General features: G+C 48.1%; 1 protein-coding gene across 9 annotated transcripts in view; it reads right to left on the bottom strand.

Moving 5' to 3' along the window:
- Positions 1 to 2,675: 2,675 nt before the first annotated feature.
- Positions 2,676 to 18,919, bottom strand: part of DCAF4 (DDB1 and CUL4 associated factor 4) — a 29,923-nt gene continuing 13,679 nt past the window's right edge. For 6 of the 9 annotated variants that reach the window (XM_025443762.3, XM_025443766.3, XM_025443767.3 and 3 more), the window contains 12 exons: positions 18,505 to 18,608; positions 17,948 to 18,105; positions 17,151 to 17,233; positions 15,882 to 15,984; positions 13,672 to 13,815; positions 12,720 to 12,769; positions 8,656 to 8,735; positions 7,316 to 7,414; positions 7,106 to 7,203; positions 5,859 to 6,032; positions 5,400 to 5,514; positions 2,676 to 3,734 (listed from right to left, as the gene is read on the bottom strand). In XM_025443762.3, the coding sequence (XP_025299547.1) occupies positions 3,541 to 3,734; positions 5,400 to 5,514; positions 5,859 to 6,032; positions 7,106 to 7,203; positions 7,316 to 7,414; positions 8,656 to 8,735; positions 12,720 to 12,769; positions 13,672 to 13,815; positions 15,882 to 15,984; positions 17,151 to 17,233; positions 17,948 to 18,105; positions 18,505 to 18,608 (1,402 nt within the window). In that variant the 3' untranslated portion in view covers positions 2,676 to 3,540. Of the gene's footprint in view, positions 3,735 to 5,399; positions 5,515 to 5,858; positions 6,033 to 7,105; positions 7,204 to 7,315; positions 7,415 to 8,655; positions 8,736 to 12,719; positions 12,770 to 13,671; positions 13,816 to 15,042; positions 15,184 to 15,881; positions 15,985 to 17,150; positions 17,234 to 17,947; positions 18,106 to 18,504; positions 18,609 to 18,919 lie in introns of those variants that run through there. The other 3 variants (XM_025443768.3, XM_049113691.1, XM_025443769.3) reach the window with 2 other exon arrangements.

Here is an 18,919-nt window from a genome sequence, read left to right as displayed (position 1 = left end):
GGGACGGTGGTTCAGAGAGGTTCAGAAGCCTGGGGTCGCCTGGCCAAGGAGACTCGAAGCTGAGGTTTGGTTCCAGGTGGGCCTTCTGCGCTCCACCCTGTCACCTGGCCTGGCACTGCAAGGTAGAACTCTTCTTGCCTTCCTCCTCCTTGGGTAGTGAATTATTTTGCATTTCCAGAAAAGACGCTGACCTTACGAAAAAAAATTGTATCAGGAGGGCTTAGCTCTACATCTGCTCTTTTCCATTGGCCTCAGAAGTTCTCAAGATAAAGGAGATATTTCTTCCCTTTAACTAAAACCTCCCAGATATCGGCTTAGAGATCAAGCTGATGTAGCTTGTGCATTGGAGAGACTCAAAGATTGCCCCGAGGCAGCGGCCCCGCAGCGGGCAGCCTGGAGAGGCAGCGACGGGCCGACACGGCACCCGTACACGGCACCCATACACGGCAGGAAGGGGGAACGGAGTTTGGCCTGCAGTTGTTTTCAGATGGTTGTGGAAAATCCTGAGCAGGACAGATGTAGGGCTGACAGGTAAGTCGGGCTAACCTGGCCTCAGAGGACGCCTCTGGGGACCCCTCCAGGAGGGCCACCGAGGAGGCTGTCCGGGCCCTCCGGAGCACGTCAGGCTGGCTGAACGCTAAGGCGGCTACACAGCCAGGTGGCGGAAGCAGAGGTTTACTTGTGGGCCGGCACTTCTGAGAAGCAGGGAGAACCAGGGCCGCTGTCCGCTCAGCCCGTTTGCGGGGCTCCAGGCAAGCCAACGCCAGGCCCCGTAGGAAGGGAGCTCATCTGAGCTCCATGCTGCTGTCCCATGGCCTGCTCATTCGCCACCTCTGGTTGTCACCTGGGACGGGGCAAAATTCCCTAATAGCCGTGGCAGTGGAAAATGCTTCATCCGGACTGTGTAACACACCGCTCTGGGGCACTGTGTCAGCGAGCGCACAGACCAGAAGGCTGAACTTCTCCGCTATGTTTGACCACTTGTCATATAACCAGATGTCAGAAGTGATTGCTAACCAGAGATCAGAACAGATTTGCTCAGTTTAGAGGTTTGAAAGAACCACTCCCTCCTTTTTAAAAAAGCCTAGGGGAAATCGAAAAGGATCCTTTGATGGCTGTAACTGGCTAACGAGGAACTTGGGCTGGGACACAGGTGTTTTATTAGAGTTCAGAAGGCATCGTGTCGAACTCCCCTGCCATTCTCCTGATGTCCCCACTGTGTGGGGAGAGCTCAGAATCAGACCCGGTAGTACCCACGGGCACTCAGCTCCACAGGAAGTACAGAACCATGGGGAAAACTGTAGATGGCCGATACCAGCAATTTAAAATTGCAGATCCTGTAATGAACTTTTGTATATAGTGATAACCCCAAACTTGTGGGGACAGAAGTGAGTGGATGTTAGGTTCATGGCTCAGCATTTTCTTTTTTTTAAGATTTATTTATTCACGAGAGACAGTGACAGAGTGACATAGGCAGAGGGAGAAGCAAGCTCCATGAGGGAGCCCAAGGTGGGACTTGATCCCAGGATCCCGGGATCACACTCTGAGCCGAAGGCAGATGCTCAATCACTGAGCCACCCAGGTGCCCTGTGCCTCAGCATTTATGCTTGTGTTCCTGGGCAGGGACACGTCACCAAAGTGAATCCGAAAAACCCCAGAGTGACAGTGGCCACCTGGACCCTTCAGTCATGCAGATATTTTCTGAGACCTATGTGCACATCACTGTGCCAGGGCTGCAGATACAGGGACCAAATCTAAATGACTGAACACTTAAGAATCTTGGCAATTAGCAAACTTACCACTGCTGAGGACCAGAAAAATTCATTTACCTGGTGATTGGATATCATGAATCCTTAGCATTGCGTGCTTACACTTGCACCAAGCCATTTCCTGACTTCTCCACAGCACTTACTGTTATAACACAAGGATCATCAGTGACTGGAGGCATGTGAGCAGCAGAGGACGTGGCCCCAAGTCCCAGCTCTGCTGACCAGTCTGTGATTGGAGCAAAGTCAGTACCTCTGTGCGCAGCCTTCTCCAGCTGTAAAGTGATTCTAGTAATTTGTACGTTACTACTGCTGTGCCACCGTTATGGGTTGTTACAAGGATCAAGTAAGATGGGAGAAAGTTCTTTATAAAATAGGAAGCACTAAAAATATGTAACATAGCTCATCTATCGGATAGCCAGTCTGCTCTTTTTTTTGGATTTAGTCCTCTGTACTAGAGTTCTGGCAGAAAACAGAATTACTACCACTCAAGGGTGTAATTGGAGTTTAATTGGCAAAGTTCCTGGGCTAGCAAGTGAGGTGCAGTTACTAATAGATCTGAAGGGACAAATGGAAAGAAGGTGCTGGAACCTAGAGGGTGTGATGTTCCAACAGGAGCTGCAGCCTTGGGTGGAGGAACACAGCCACAGCCCGCCACATCCCAGCAGAGGGGTGGGCAGGGAGTCCACTGCTGTTGTCCTTCCAGGTCAGCTTCTTAGGGTGTGCACAGAGCAGGCAGGGGGGCCTGGGTCTGGGGGCCAAGGTTAACGCTCTCTAGCAAAGCCACTACAGCTGGTCTGTATTACCCCTCACCCAAGATTTGAGTAGCTGTTACGCAGCTGGTTTCACTGCTGTAGTGAACAATCATCAATCATGATCTTCTGAATCGTTAACAGAAGCAATGCAACACACAGTTCTTTCTAGTTTATTGTTTGGTAGAAAGGCTCTTGAACGCTGTATAAACATCTCAAAGTGCTTCTAGATTACAGAAAGTCAAGGCCAATTTTCTTTGAGACGGGGCCCTGTAATCTGACATTCTAAATCACCATTACAGAAATAGGAGCTGTTGTACTTAACATTCTGGAAGGTGCCTCCACAAAGTATGCTAGGACCTGTTTAAAACCTCGAGCATCTAGAAAGATCCATCTTTCCTTCCAATGCCTATGGATGGTGATAAAAGGAGAAAGTGAGGTCTGTGGATGTTGAATGAGTCTGAGAAGGCTTTTTAATGACTGCAAAATCCAGCCTTCAATCTTTACCTCTAGAGACTGAGAAATGATTTCCCCACCTCCCTCCCTGTCTCCCCAGCTGGCTTTCTCCAGTCCACATGCAGATCTTTTTGGGACCTAGGCACTCACTGCACCACAGTCTCACCCAACCTCATCATTAGCCCTCTTGAAAGGGCTTTTGGTAAAAGAAACAGTTTTAGTTTAGTTACTGCCGATCTTTAGCCCTTAGAAAAAGTATTTTTTAAGAAAAAAAAAAAAAAAAGGGAGGGGGGACACAGAGTATTCTAAGGAATTCAACAAGGAAATAAGTACCTTTTATGAAAAGGACTTTTGAGCTCTCTGAGCTCACAACTTAACTGAAATAACTTTACTGAAGTGTCTCCACATAAAACAGTACCTACTTCCTGACAGCTGGATGGATGGATCTGTGTACACAGAACGTCTACTTAAAATGCCCTCATTGGAAACAGCAACTGTGGCAGAAGTATAGCTGCTCCTTACTTCTTAAGTCAAATCCACATCCCTCCAGGCTGTACCCTGTGGAATTAGGTGTAGGAGAAACAGTAAAGGTCCTGCTGGACAGCCATGAGCAGCCCTGGGGCTCCCCGGAAGCCCCCGAGCCGAGAAGAGAAGGCCACACTGGGTATGTCAGCCTTAGAGGTAGGATGTGGAGAGGGTATGGTTCTGAGCAGGCAGGCGTCATGGAAGCTCCAGATTCTCGTGTAGCAGTCCTGGCCCACTGGGAGAGAGAGAAGAGACACGGAAGGTTAGTGAGCGAACACACAGGAGCACTTGTATACACGTGGACCTAGCTTCTCATGATTCCTAAGACTAGACGGGACTCCACAGGAGCCAAAACACAAACCCACATGAAAATGATTTCTGAGAATATGTACTTCTTGAAAATCAAAAGTTGCAGGTCTGGTGCTCTAGAATCACAACTAGTCACAGGTATTCCAAGTCGCAGGATGCACTGGCTGGCTGTGTGACACCTTGGCTGGTGCACAAGGCATCCTAAGAGGTGGGTGCTCTACTTCTCTTGCATCAAGGTCTATTCAAGGGGGAGCAACAGGTTTCCTCTTTGTAAAAGAGTAACCAGGAAGATCTCTTCACTTCAAAATATCCTGGGGACAAACCAGGCGACAACTCTCACCAGAGCTGTTTCTGGTTTAATGGCTCAGTTCCTAAGACCAGCTAAGTCTTCAGGGCTCACAGCTGTGAGGAACGTGGCACCAAACAACCATTGTCTGCAGGAGCCCCGACACGCTACTGGAGACCTTCTGAGGAAGGTCTTAGGGTCTCACGGACTTTGCCACTGGAGAGGCTATGCGGCCACTGGCACTCCCTCGGCATGGGTCAGGCTGTGCGGCTCACAGAGGACTGCACTAGTCCACCACCCATGCCTGCCTCTCCGCGGGGCTCCTCTCTTTCCTGTTATTCAGAGCACAGCAGCTCTTCTGGGATGGAAACTAGGCTTAAACAGGAAGCTAACTGCTGCTGGGGGTGGAGAGTAGTAAACAAGCCTGAGAAAGTTCTAACAAAGTGATGCTTCTTTGGCACAAAAAAAGATTCATGGAGAATAAGTACATTCTGTAGGCATATCTGCACATCTGAGGACATGTCAAGACTAAGAATATATTCCTTAATGTCAAGGGCTTATTTCATGTGTCAAACCAAACCACCGAACTTTCATGATATCGGAGCATTCTGTCCTCCCAGAAACAGCAAAATCTGTGATCAACCTGTAGCTCTTCAAGGGAATTTTCGATTTATTCATTTATGAGACACACAGAGAAAGAGGCAGAGACACACACAGGCAGAGGGAGAAGCGGGCCCCATGCAGGGAGCCCGATGTGGGACTCGATCCCAGGACCCCTGGAGCACGACCTGAGCCAAAGTTGGACGTCCAACCCCTGAGCCACCCAGGCATCCCATCTTCCCAGGGAATTTAGTGGCTCAACACTTCTGCTCTATTCTGTAATACGGATCCTCAGGGACGGTGTCAAGGGGATCAGGACCAGTTCTGTTACAATGACTTTAACTTCTTTTCTCAGCATGCTCTGCTGGAAAGTGAGCACAAAGAACAGGGAAGCCCACGCTGTTGAACAGGACGGGATAAGGGCCACACTGAATGCAGACCAGGTGAACACCCAGGCCTCCCAAACTGCTGCGTTTTGTTGCACGTAGCTTGCCTGTTACTGAGGTTATGTTCTCCCACTCATGTGAGGACAAAGGGCTGTTCTAACTGGTGGGTGTTTAACTGCTGCTCAATAACATCCTCTTCAATGTCCCACCTAGTCTCTCCGACAGTCCACAGTCCCATGTACTCAGTTCTCATGTGGAGGAGTTTCTCCCTCTGCCATTTTATCTGATGGGACAGAAAGAGCTTCCCTTCCCCAGGTACCTGCTACCACAATTCCTTCTTCCTCGTGCACATGCAGGGGCAGGTAGGCATACTCGTTCACATGACCTTCATACTGTCTTATACACTTAGTGGTCCTCAGGTCCCACAGCTTGATCTGTGGAAAGCACAAGAGGCCATTAGATAGTGAACCCAGGCAGGGCAAGGTGGTCTCCAAACACTTCTCAGAGTTAGGGGAATCTAAGTTTCAAAAGCACCAAAACCAGTTTCGTGTTTGTCTAGACCAGGCGGGGCTCCCAGTGGGCAGCAAAGCAGCTGCCCTTCAACTTGGTCTCTCCCCAGCTACCACCTGGCAGAAGAGTCTTTATCTTTTAAAAGATTTTATTGTAATGTAATCTCTGCACCCAACCTAGGGCTTGATCAAGAGTTGCATGCTCCTCTGAATAAGCCAGCCAAGCGCCCCAACAAGAGGGTCTTTTCTGAAGAGCCAGGAACTCCTACCGTTCCTGCCATGTCGGATGCCATCAGGTTTTGTTCTTCTTGGAGGATTTGCACAGAGGTCACTGCTGAGTCATGGAATAGGCGGGTGGCCTTCCAGCCCTTGCCCTGATTTCGGCAACGTAGATCTATGGCAAAGATCTCCCCAGAACGACAGCCGTTAAACAGCAAAGGAGCCTATGGAAAGAGGGACTGTTTGGTACCACCTCCTCTTAAGGCTGGGAGGGTTGTGCCCTCCAGACACAACCCCTGCCTTGTTTCCCCTCTCCTAGCCCCTAGGTTACAGGTTGTGGGCGATGGTGTGGCCAGGGTTTGAGCCTCGGTGTAGCTGGAAGAATTGCTTATGAAAAGGTAAAAGAACCGGACCCTTTGTGTCTTCCAGCATCCTCCCTGCTGGCTGCATTGGCCCCTTAGGCCTCAAACTCTGTGATGCTCAAGTGATGGTGGCTTATGTCCACCAAGGTCCCTTATCAGAGCCAGGGGGAGGAGAATGGAGTAGGAGGGATCAGAGATGCAGGGAAGGCTTGTAGTCCCAAATGGGGCAGACGGCTGAAGAAACCTGAATGATACACTCTGTGCTTACTGCAGAAAGGAGCTTGGTACACTCCCTCCTCCATACTTTTAAAGATGGCATTTTCAATGGATAAGTCTCTGAAATGTAGTATTGAGTGGAATTTTGATTTAAAAAATTTAAAATATATAATTTGAAAACTATGTCTGAAGCTAGTAAGTGTTCAGAATTGAGATTTAATTTATACATTAAAAAAATTTCAAAAAAAAAAAAAAATTTTCAGGCAGCCCGGGTGGCTCAGCCCAGGGCCTGATCCTGGGGACCGGGATCGAGTCCCACGTCAGGCTCCCTGCATGGAGCCTGCTTCTCCCTCTGCCTGTGCCTGTGCCTCTGCCTCTCTCTCTCTCTCTCTGTGTGTGTGTCATGAATAAGTAAATAAAATCTTTAAAAAAAGTTTTTTTTTTGTCTTTCTGGCTAATCCAAGTGCTCAAAAACTGCTAACAATTCATTTAAATAGAAGTTGTTTAAAGCGAGTTTAGCCAGGCCTTTCTAAATCAGCCATTTTCATCCAGTACATATATAATCACCAAGTAACCTGCTAATCCTTTCTAATGTCCTTTCCCCCCCCAAAAATGAGAAGTGACCAGATGCCACAGAGGAATCCAGTTTCGATCCAGCAAAATTTCCACCCGTGGGAAACTTTACATTGTCCATCCCCACCCCCATCTAACCAACCAACCATGAGGGCAAACTGCTGGGCCAAGACATCACTGCTGGTCCCAAAGGACTGCCGGTGTCCCGTCACCACGTTGGTCACTAGGACCCGCCGAGACAAGCCTGACAGAGACAGATGGGGCAGAGAGACAAATATCACTCATGGTCTTGAAACAGGAGTTTCAAGTTTGTGAAGGTCTGTCCTCTGGGGACCGTGGGAGCAGCTGTGGCTCACCTGTACTGAAGCAGTTGTTTGCCTGAATGTTCAGGGACCATGCACAGGACCAGGCGCCAGGGATCCGGAAGCTGCAGAGCATGCCAGGCCGGTCTCCTGCTGAGCACAATGGTGAATATAAAAGATGGCTGCTCTTGAGGGGACCTTCCCTCCATGCTGCCAGCCCAGTGACCACTTATGTGGGAAACCTCCAGGAATGGATGTTCAGAGATCTACACCTTGGCCCACTCTGGGTTTTATATGGTAACAAGGAAGAGACACAGCTGGGGTACCTGGCTCAAAATGGGTCATTCTGAGAATGAGCACATGAATCTTTCCTGACTTCCCAGCATTAGTGTTGGAACTACTAACTGCCAGCAGGGAGGCCGGGTTGTGTTTCTTTACAAGAGGGTTTCAATCCCACATCACACTATTAGATGTGTGACCTCAAGCAAAACATTTTTAAAATAAGCCTTTTAATTAATAATAAAGGGCATACCCCCCAAATATATAGTGCAATGAGTTATAAGTAAATGTAGCCATGTAACCACCACTCGGGTTAAGCAGAACATGCCAGTACTCTGATAACGCTCATAACACTCTTCCCTAGAGGGAACCACTATCCTGACTTATGACACCACAGGTCAGTTCTGTAAGGCAGGTTCTGAACCTCTATGCCTCAGTTTCCCCATCTATAAAAATGGTAGCAACCCATACTCCTGCCATACGCTTACTGCACGATGAAACGTCAGGCACAAGGCTGAGTATGCATCATCTCACTTAATTCTCTACGTGACCCGATGGGGTAGGTGTTCTCTTCACATAAGGTAAGCAATCTGTTCAAGTTGGTAAGGGGTAGAGAGCCAGGATTCATGCCAGGTCTGCCTGAAGGCCTGTACTCTTAAGAGGCCTGGCCCTTGTCTAATGGATCCTAATTCTCTGAGAGACTGAAAACTTAACACCTGGAATGCTGCCAGGAAGAAGTCTGACTGCCTCCCTGCACATAGAATCCAAGCATCCCCAGCAGCACCCACCAGGCTTTTCTGTGTGATCTGTATGGGCAGCCCAAATAAATATTTTGATCTCTTGCACTGGTTACAAACACTAACTTTCCTGGCTGCTGAACTGACCTCAAAGAAGGGGTAGGTAAAGATGTACGTACAAATCCTGGGTCATATTTAAAGAATTCTCCTACAAGTACTTCTGCAGACTGACTTGGACTCGCGCAGCTTGTGGTTCCCAGCCCTCCTGCCCCTGCCTTCTCCATGGGGTATACACCATCATGGGCTGCAGCTCCTGGGAGGCGGGGACTGAGACCTCCCTCAGAGCACCTCCTCATCCAAAGGGAAAGGACCTGGTACCTGGATGGCTACTGACGAACAGCGATGCTGGGAGCAGGGTGGCACAGCCTGGAGTCTCTGCGATTCCCATGAGGCAGAGCCTGGAAAAGCTGTTAAGGATAGTCAAGTACAAGGCTGTCCTTCGGGAAGAGAATGGGCATTAGTACCCTTCAAGAAACTAACACCATTAGCCAGAGTCAATACATTTACATGTTCCATATTTAGTTTCAGATTAAAAAAAAATATTTGACAGAGAGCGAGCACGCATAAGCGGGGGGGGGCGGGGGGGGGGAGAACAGCAAGGGGGAGGGGGAGGCAGACTCCCCAATGAGCAGGGAGCTTGACGTGGGGCTTGATTCCAAGATCCTGAGATCATGACTTGGGCCGAATGCAGAAGTTTAAGCAACTGAGCCACTCAGGCGCCCCTAGTTTCAGATTTTTTTAAAGGAAAAAAAGGCCATAGATAGTTCAATGTCTCCCTGACCCCTCCCCAGTCCAATTCCTCCCTCTTCCCTACCCAGTATCACATTCTAAAACTGGTCTGAGTTCTGGGCCATGCTCTATTCTTTCCACAGAGCATCTTCTACAACTGTTCCATCTCCACTGTCTCCTAGATTCATCTGTGTTGATGTTTGTAGCTCCAGTCTCTTCACCTTCCCAGTGGAGCACATCTTTGAACAAACATACAATTCATCTGACTCATCTCCTGCTGATGGGCACTTACACTGTTTTGAGTTTTTTCGTTCTGCTGCTGGAATGAGCATCCCCCTCCTGTTTCTCTGTCTTGTACTCCATGTGGGGGAAGCTGCTTTAAGGCATTGTTTTCTTGTACCCATGGTATGAGTTTTGTTTTATGCTGCTACATGCCACTTACATACAAAAGTTTCATAAAATATTCACCCTTACTGAATATGAGACTCATAACTTTCTAGTCTACTGCATTAAAAGAATGGTTTCAAAATGATGTTGCGACCCATGGATGGAGGTCATGACGTGCAGTCTGGAAACAGGCTCCAGTGTCCACATCTGGTGTGGGACCGTGGGGTGGGAAGGTATGTGCACCTTCATCCAAAAGGGGTTTTATGATTTTCTTACCCCAGCAGTCTTTCCCATTTGCCAAAACTGGGCGTTATCAGACTTAAGATTTCTGCTCATCTGAATGGCTATAAACGAACATATCATTTTAACTTTAGTTTCCTGGACTAGAACTGGGTGTGCTGATGCATCGGATCAGTCACTTGGGTTTCCTTTTCTTTGAACCACCTCCATCTGTGCCTTGCCTATCGGATTGGATTGTCCGGTATGTGTCTATCAGATTGGATTGTCTTTGACTGACCTGCTCCCTCTCCCTTCACCTCAGAGGAGTTTGTGTTTCTTCCACTTCCTTCCCTTCCCTTCCCTCTTCAGCACTGAAACCTAGGTCTGACACTAACGTCCCAGTGAAATACCCTCCCTGAGGTTTCCAACAGACTCTGTTTCTCATGTGGATCTTTCCAGTCCTGCCTGCGGTCATGTGGCACCGTTTGTAACGACACACTCAGTGGTGACCTCCACGACCACCTTCTAGCAGGCCCCGCTTGGACTTTCTCTAATCACCTATACTTCATGGCCTAGATCCTACAACTCCCCGACTTGTGCCTCTCCTCCACCCTTGCTCATCCACCACACCCTCTCCCCTGTCCGTAGTCTTGCAGCAGCCCTCTGCCTGAGGTCCCACCCTTGCCCACCTCTCCTAAGCTACACCTCCAGCACCACAATCCTCCAGAACATCCCAGCAGCAGCGGCCCCACCTTGCCAGAGACATCAGATACCAGACCACTTACCACTGTCCCATGTGCCAAGCTCCTCTCTGCCTCTTCCTTCTGCTGGAAGCTCTGTCTCCTCTAGGAAGGCCACCCCAATTTCTCCATCCTGCTAGCATCCACCTGCCCCACAGAGACTGAACGCCTCCTGCACTGCCCTCTCTAGCACTTGCACAGGGATTGCATCTGTTTAATAGATTTTGGTAGAACAAACACACACACCCTCACTGAAAACACATGCAAAGCAATCAGGCAAAATCCCTGATTGTCTGAATGTGTGATGTGTGCATGTCACGCTGCCTTGGGCAGTAGGCCCTTGTTAAGTATTTCCAATAGGGAGACTGCTGAAGCTATAAATGATAATCCCACAGCTGGGCAGCCAAAGTCTTTCCTAAAGAAACCTCTTTTGCTTCTGGGTTTGGAAGGCAAGGATGTGTGGAGGGGATCCCTACCCAGGTGCACTTTTAGTTACCAGGACTCAGATCTAGATTACCCCAAACTTGGTGTGATACTAATGAGGCCATTACCAGATTTGGTCACTTCAGAGGCCACAGGTGTTGGAAAGCCCAGGAAGGGCAGCTTCAAGCCTAACCTTTCCCCATTCTGTAGGGGAAATGCAGAGGACTGGGCTCAACAAACTGACATTATGGTAAAGGGAGAAGTTCCATGACCTTCAGCAGAAGCAGCAGGAACACAGAAGCCTGGAGATTACCTGAAATGACCACCAGAGGGCAAGCGGATGACAAAGTTATACACCACGCTCTTTAAACCCACTTACATGGGGATCCCCGGTGGTGCAGCGGTTTAGCGCCTGCCTTTGGCCCAGGGCGCGATCCTGGAGACCCGGGATCGAATCCCACGTCGGGCTCCCAGTGCATGGAGCCTGCTTCTCCCTCTGCCTATGTCTCTGCCTCTCTCTCTCTCTGTGTGACTATCATAAATAAATAAAAATTAAAAAAAAATAAAGCCACTTATATGGATTTTTATCTTCTCCTTAGCATAAGGAGAAAACCTGGGGAAATGTCATCCTGTTTTAAGATCAGAAATCAGAGCAAGGTTCTTGTTTTCTGTCCTTTAAGACCTGGTCTCTTCTGTCCTCTGGGAACATCATCACAGTAACAAATGGTCTTACACTCCTATAGAATCCCACCACATGAAAGCCACATAAATTTTCAATTTACTAACCGCAGTTTATAACCAGAGCTCTGATGTACCATAAGCTTTTAAAAAGAGTGCTATAGGACAAATTAAAAAACCCCCAACAGGTTCTGATTCAGCCATCACGTGTTGAGGACCTATGTGATGTGTCAAGCACAGTGCTAAGTGCATTCATAGACATTAACTAATGTTAGCCCTGTGACAACTCGTGAAGTAGGCACTAGGTATGAGTGGTTACAGGGTTTTAAGAATTCATTTATTATGAAAATGAATCAAAGATAAGACTCATGAACATGTGGCTTTGGGTCAAACAATACTAGTCCCAGAAGCATAGGACACAGTTTTCTTGTCCATCATCAACAGCCCCCAGGGATTCCAGAGGGAGGGTCCAACCAGCCTGACACTGTACTCCTGTGCTCTTAGTAAAAGAGTCCTGATTGTTCTCTGAGATGGCAGAGACTAGAATGGAGAATGTTCTAAAGAACGCTGTCTCTGGGGGCGCCTGGGTAGCTAGTTTAAGCGTCTGCCTTCAGCTCAAGTCATGATCCCAAGGATCAATGACTTAGCCCCTTGTTGGGCTCCCTGCTCAGCAGGGAGTCTGCTTCTTCCTCTTCCTCTGCCCTTTACCCTGCCCTGCTCATGCTCATTCTTGCTCTTGTTCTCACTCTCAAATAAAAACAACAACAAAAAGGCGCTGTCTCTGGCAGGGATCCTAGGCAGAGAGTCCACACACCCATGGTCCAATGTCGAAGGATGCTTTACTGATGTCCGCCCTTGGTCTCTCCACTGCCAGAGGCCCAGCCCACCCTCAAACCACTGCAGCTCTGAGCTCCTCCTCCTTCACCTCAGGAGGCTGTGGGGTTCCTGTTGTTAAGGCTTTCCTGTCCCTAACTGTGTCTGGCATAAAGTGACATAAATGTCACCCTGGGAACCCCGCTACTTCTCTGTGCTCCACAGCCATCCTGTTTGCCACTTAGCTGCACTATTCTTTCCTCAAAGGTGAGACGTGTACAAAATGGTGCAGACTTCTGACCACTAAGATGCTGCCTCACAAACCCCACAGACGCCCAGCTCCACACTAGGCCATGGCCTGCCCAGCAAACCTCTTCCTCTAACAAAAGATACAGAATGTGGGAATCCAGGTGATTCAGTGAGGCCCAGCACACAGAGTTCACCTGGTGAGGAAGAACACAGTGAGAAGGAAAGATTGGTTTGACTGCTAGCTCACGGAGAAAGAGAAATGCTTTCCTATGGAATAACTAGTGGGGATACAGACATGGTATTTCTTTCTTCACTCTCACTCCTAGAGGGGCTGGAACAAGCATCAGAACAGGGAAGTTCCCTGCTCCACCATGCAGGGCCTGAAGAGGAACAGGAAGTAACCCTTACACTTTGGTCCTCTGCCATCAGCATGGACCTCACAGTGAGAATTCTGCTACTCTCTCTGGTGTAGGGATGGCTTCTTTGCAATAGCTGGAAACAAACCTAACTCTGAAAAAGGCATACTGTATCTCACTTCACTCAGAAACCATTTTCACCTTGTGTCCATCTTGTGGTCCATGTTCCCAATGAACAGAATGGTGCCACTTCTTACGCAGTCATCACCCAGGGGAATTTAATATTGACACACCCTGGACAGGAGGCTGTGTTAAATTTATGTAACTTCTGTATAGGCTATGGACTGGCTGAGTGACTGATGCACAAGAAAACTGTCCACCCAAACTAGCACAGCCCACTGCCCAGGAACTCTGTGCTTGGCAAGGGCTCCTTTGGATCACCTCTATCCTCCTGGAGGGGAGGTCTGCACAACCAGTTAGAGAAGCCTTTCAAGCCTAAAGAAGTTTCACGCCTTCTCTCAATTGTTGACAGGATTTCCCTTCCAAGATAAGACACTCAAGGCCCTTTTCTTCCCCTATGGGTTCTCAAGATCTCTGACTCCATTCTCCCTTGGGAGGATAGGTACTCAAGCCCCACCTTCTCCATAAAGTTCTCTCCTCTCCTCTGAACTGGGCCAACTACAGCAGGGCCCCTGGATCAAAGGCAATGGCAAGGCTAATTAATTGGAAAGACAACATACCTTCCGGTTGGTGAAGTACAGGTTTTCATGCATATGCACCTTGAGTGAGGGGGTCTTCAGGCCTCGCAGGCTGATAATGCCGTACTTGGAGCCTCCAACTTTTACGTCATTCACCGTGAAGAGTCGATCACTGTTGGTATCCGCCTGGAGGGGAAAAGAGACTGCAGGTCACCTCCCTGGCTGAGCCGGACGAACTGCCCAAGATCATCTGCCTATCTCTTTCAGATCCCACGCTCCGTGCACTTCTACCTGGTGAGCGCTCCCACCCAAGAGGAAGCATAGAAGTAACCTAACTTGCCCCTACTCAGCCCAGCTGTCACTGGGCAAGACTGATAGGTATCTAGTCTCACAATCCAGAAGCAGGGATAACAGCAGTGAGGGGGCACCGTCAAGAAGTCTGAGGTCCACACAGTTGACTCCACTCAGAACTGGGTGTGGAAGAGTTCTAGGGTCCACCCATGCGAAATGTTTAGATGAGCCACATGGTGACATATAGCCATCATGAACAGTACACATAATGTGGAAAATGCTAGTTATACCCCTGTGAAGGAGTAAAAGGAGGATACAAAATTGGATTCCTGGGACGCCTGAGTGGCTCAGCAGTTGAGCATCTGCCTTTGGCTCAGGGTGATTCTGGAGTCCCAGGATCAAGTCTGCATTGGGCTCCCTGCATGGAACCTGCTTCTCTTTCTGCCTATGTCTCTGCCTCTCTTTCTCTAGATCTCTCATAAATAAACAAAATCTTTAAAAACAAAACAAACACCAAAACTGGATTCCTATTTTACAGGTGCTTTTCTCCCCATTTAAAAAAAAAAAAAAAAAAAAAGGCTACTGCACTGAAAAAATATTTACAATAGAAAAAATTGCACTGGGATATGAATTATTTTTTTTCTCACTTAAAAAACATGGTTAAAAATTCAAAATAAAAACCCTATATATTTATGTGTTTTATATATATTTATAAATATACATACATGAGTTTGGATGCTGGTGAAAATGTATTCACTTTTCAAGTTTACTTGGAAAGCACGTTTCCTGAAGAATCATTACAGTGACTAGAATCAGATCTGAAAAACTGATCTTTGGTGGCAAAGCACCCTTCCCAACACTCTGGTCCACAGAGCCAGCTAATCATCTAGAACTGTACGTGCCAGTGCAGGGCCTGTGTGAGATGAAGCATGAGGACTGATAGCTTAGGTCACACTAAGCAGCCAGCACGTGCATCCCCACCCAGTTTTACTGAAGAACCCCAGGGAAGGAGCTTCTGAGGGGAATGAACTGCAAGAACATTTTCTAATGATTCAAGTAAATTGTACTCCCAAACCCATGGGGGAGTAAGAGCCACAGGAGAGAATGTGGGTCCTGGAATACCCTTTATATAAAGGACTCTCCTGGGGCAAGACCTCCAGGGTCAGCTTGTGGCTTCAGATTCCAGTCCTGTCAGCAGTTCACCAGACTGAGCCTTTCCATCTTGTATCCTCTCATTCTCCTCAGCTTTCCCGCAGCCTCCAGGAAGGACAGGGTTTGCAGGGCAGGTCATGGTCTTCTGTGGCCTCAAGCTTCTAGTCTCACTCAGCAGACCCTTGGGTCCTCTGTCAACATTTCTCTGAACTCTGGATTCAAGCAGTTGGCTCTGGCTTTTAGCCTTGGCTTCCAGCTCTAGGTCTAACCTAAAGCAGTAAGACTCTGCTCCCTATAAATGACATGATAACAGAGTGCTGGATGTGCAGGCCTAGGAGTACAGGCCTGCAGGCCCCAGCCACTTAGGTCAGAGCCAGCAAGCAAGGGAATTAACACATAGTTGCTACTGAAGGACACTGGAACTTCAGATTTGGCCACTAGATAATACCCCAATATAGGAAAGATTAGAAGCCCTTGGTCCACTGTGTACCTTTCAGTTTGTACCCAACATACCCAAGGGAAAATTACTTTGCGATAGTTCTCAGTGTGTTGTGGGCCCAGACTCTCAGATTAATAGACAGAGCTATAGTGGGGGTAAGGATGGTCAGCATGCCTTGCCCTGTCAGCTCAGCACCTGCCAGCAGGTAGTCCAGGCACATGCTAGGACTGTAAAGCCAAGAGGACACTACAAGCTTTCATGGCACTGGCTTCCACATAGCTAGGCTTGATAAAAGCCAATGTTAAGCCACATAGTGTCAGGGGATAAAAGCTATACCTCTGGCACCCATAGGAAGCTCCCTCCCACTCACCAGTATGAGGTTAAATCGGTCGCTTGCCAAAGCGGAGGGATCCGAGCTCTGAATCTGGACCTTTTTCCTCTGCATGCAGCTCACTCGCAGCTCATGAGCTAAACTGCAGAGGGAAAGAGGGGCAAGGAGGGTATGGATGCTGTACCTAGATATCCAGAGGCTCTCTGGTCTGGCTCACACCCTAGAGACCACCTCCCTTAGTCAGCTGTCTCACATCCCAAGTAATTATCAGCAATGGAGTTGATCAGGATCCCACGTAATCTCAATTATAGAACTCTTAGGAAAACTAAGGCCAAGAAATGGGTGGCCCATTCACAGGGTCAAAGAAAGTTAGAACTAGACCAATTTGGTTTTGGATAAATCTATTACAACTCTCCCGAGATGAAAACAACACTTCTGAGAAATGAAACAGCATGCTAAAGAGCACCCAGTTATTAAGAACCAAGTATGGAGCCCCTTCCCTTTCCACACTATAGGCCACCACCCTAAGGGACCTACAGTCTCCTCCTGAGAGGGGTAGAGGTAGACCTTAACTCCTTTCCTTTTTAGGAGGGGAACAGAAGTGAGGTATACCCTACCTACCCTGGTGGGTAACCCTTGCATGGCTGCCCTTCTCTAAAGGGGACTCTGCTCCAAAGTAAGTGCTGTGCCCCCCATGATGTTTCTTCACCTGCCCGTGCACAGCAGGAGGCAGTAGAACGCAGGGCTTAGGCACTCAGGCAGTGGAGGCAGGCAGATCCCACCCTCTCTAGCTTTACCTTGAGCCAATCGCTCCCACTCTGAACCTCAGTGTCTTCTAGACACTGGGGAAAGTATCAAACTAACTTACAGGGTTTTAGTTAAAATTGTACTAGACATCACAAATATACAGAATTCAGTATATATACATCTGCTGAATGCTCTATTTTGGGTGACAATTCATTGGAATGGGAGGAGGCAGAAATCTCATGGGAATGAAGTTATGGACCTTTCACTACACTGAAAATGATTTCGAGTAACACAGAGGGAACATCTTGAGAAATTTCTGCTCAGGATCTCTGTCTGGATCCCTTCTCCTCTCTCCTTGGCCTCCTGCAGGAGTTTCTCCTCGTGCTCTAAAGGGAAAATGATTTTCTCAGGGCTGATTTTAGCAGAAGGCAGGCTGTGGCCCCTTCCATCATTGTGAAGACTCCTCAGAGTGGTTATGTACTCTAATCCTGATTGGCTTCTTGGACTATGGAAATAAGAAATAGGAAAAGAAGAAAGCTTAGCAATGAGGCTTTGTCTTACCGGCAGTAACTGGTGACATTGAGAAAACCCAGCTTGCTTTTCTGTAGCAATGAAGATGCATTAAAGCCTACTCTGGCTATTTTCTAAAAAAAAAAAAAAAAAAAAAAAAAAAGATTCAATAAAGTTTTATGTTATGGGATAATGGAGAATGCTTTTGGTTTCATAGGATGTAACAAAGAAGCAACTGTATGCACCAAGTTGGCAGAAACTATGTGTACAGAGATCTGATGGTCTCCTCTCCTTGGCAAGAGGAAAAGTCCATCACAAGAAAGCACATGTGAGCTGGAAAGTTGGCTCGGTGCCCACCAAGTTCCCCATCAATTTACCTGGGAAAGCCAGGTGAGGAGATGAAGCCACCCTGCTAATGAGTGCAAGAATAGCACTGGTCACTCAGGTCTGCATTCCATTTGACCTGTGGTGACCTGGGAGCTCCCAAAAATCAATTAAATGTCCTAGCATCTAATCCCCAGAAGGAATGCAGGAAATCCTCATACCCAAACCACACACCTTGGTTTTCTACTTAGGATATACAGTTACTGAAACTGTATCACACCACTTTTCAAGACAGCTCTGGGGAAGGACAAGATGTGAGAATCACTGATGAGATTTTGCAGGTTAAGAAAGGGGGGTGGGTGGGAGATTTCTTGCCTGTTCTCATTCCCTTCATCAGATTCCTATGGGGGAAGCTTGACACCACATGCCCTCAAGTGTACCATGCGAAGTGGTATGGGGGCATCTAATTGGCACCTCTCATCAGCAGTGGGAGATAGGATGGCCACTAGGACTGTGGAGCCCACCTTTTTCTGCTTGTCTTCTTCCTCCAGCAGCTGCAGCCTTTTGCTCTCCATCTCCTTCTGGCGGATGCTCTCCTTTGTCAGGGGGTTGCAGTTGTTATGTCCGGGGAGTAAGCGGAAGTAGCGTTTCTTTTCGGGGTCAAAGTAAAACCCTGGCAGATCTTTAGTCAAAAGAAATGAGATCCACTTCAACTTAGAACACTGCCCTGACCCACCTAAGAAGGAACCCAGGGGCCTGTCCACACCACCCCTCACAGAGCCCATCTGTTCTGAGGGGCAGAAGGTGGGGCTAACATTGTCAGTCACCATCCCATGCCCATGGGAGGAGCCGTCAGCCTCAGGATCCCCATTCCTGACACACCCAGGGTATTTAGTGTTTTGATTTGCTCCAGAATTTCCTCCAAGCCAGGAATGGGCTGGTGACATACATGGAACATAACCACATGCAAGCAAAGACACAGAGGGCTAAAAGAGGCCAAAGAGATGTAACCAGATGACAAGGTTTCATCTTTCCCACAGGCAGAGCCACAGGATGTCTACTGTTCAGCAGACTGCCTCACCTGGCACAGAAGAACTCCCAGCTGAGCCGGATGAGGTCGATGGGGACTCATCATCGCTGATGGGACCAGAATCTTGTGGGCTTTGCTCTGCCACTGAGTTACACCTGTTGACACACAATCACAGTAACTTGCAGTGAAGGGCTTGAGTCCCAGTTGTTCTGACTGTGGGATCCTGCAGGGGTCAATTCAGGCAGTTCCATGGCCCCCTGACCCTTCTGATTACTTGGGGAGATGTGACTTCTCCCTTCTCCTTGAAAGCAGTTTATCTACTACACACACACTAAAGTTAAGGCAAAGTTTTGGCTCCTTATCCTTAACAGGATGTGTGTCACAGTAATTCCCTTTCCTTATCTCCTCACTTGAGCATTCTGTGAGGTCTTTTTGAAATTTCCAGATGAAAAGAGGAATAATCTTT

Source organism: Canis lupus, chromosome 8, assembly GCF_003254725.2.
Source record: "Canis lupus dingo isolate Sandy chromosome 8, ASM325472v2, whole genome shotgun sequence".
NCBI classification, from domain to species: domain Eukaryota; kingdom Metazoa; phylum Chordata; class Mammalia; order Carnivora; family Canidae; genus Canis; species Canis lupus.
Note: the sequence above shows the minus strand (reverse complement) of the source record. Positions and strands in the feature narration are given on the sequence as shown.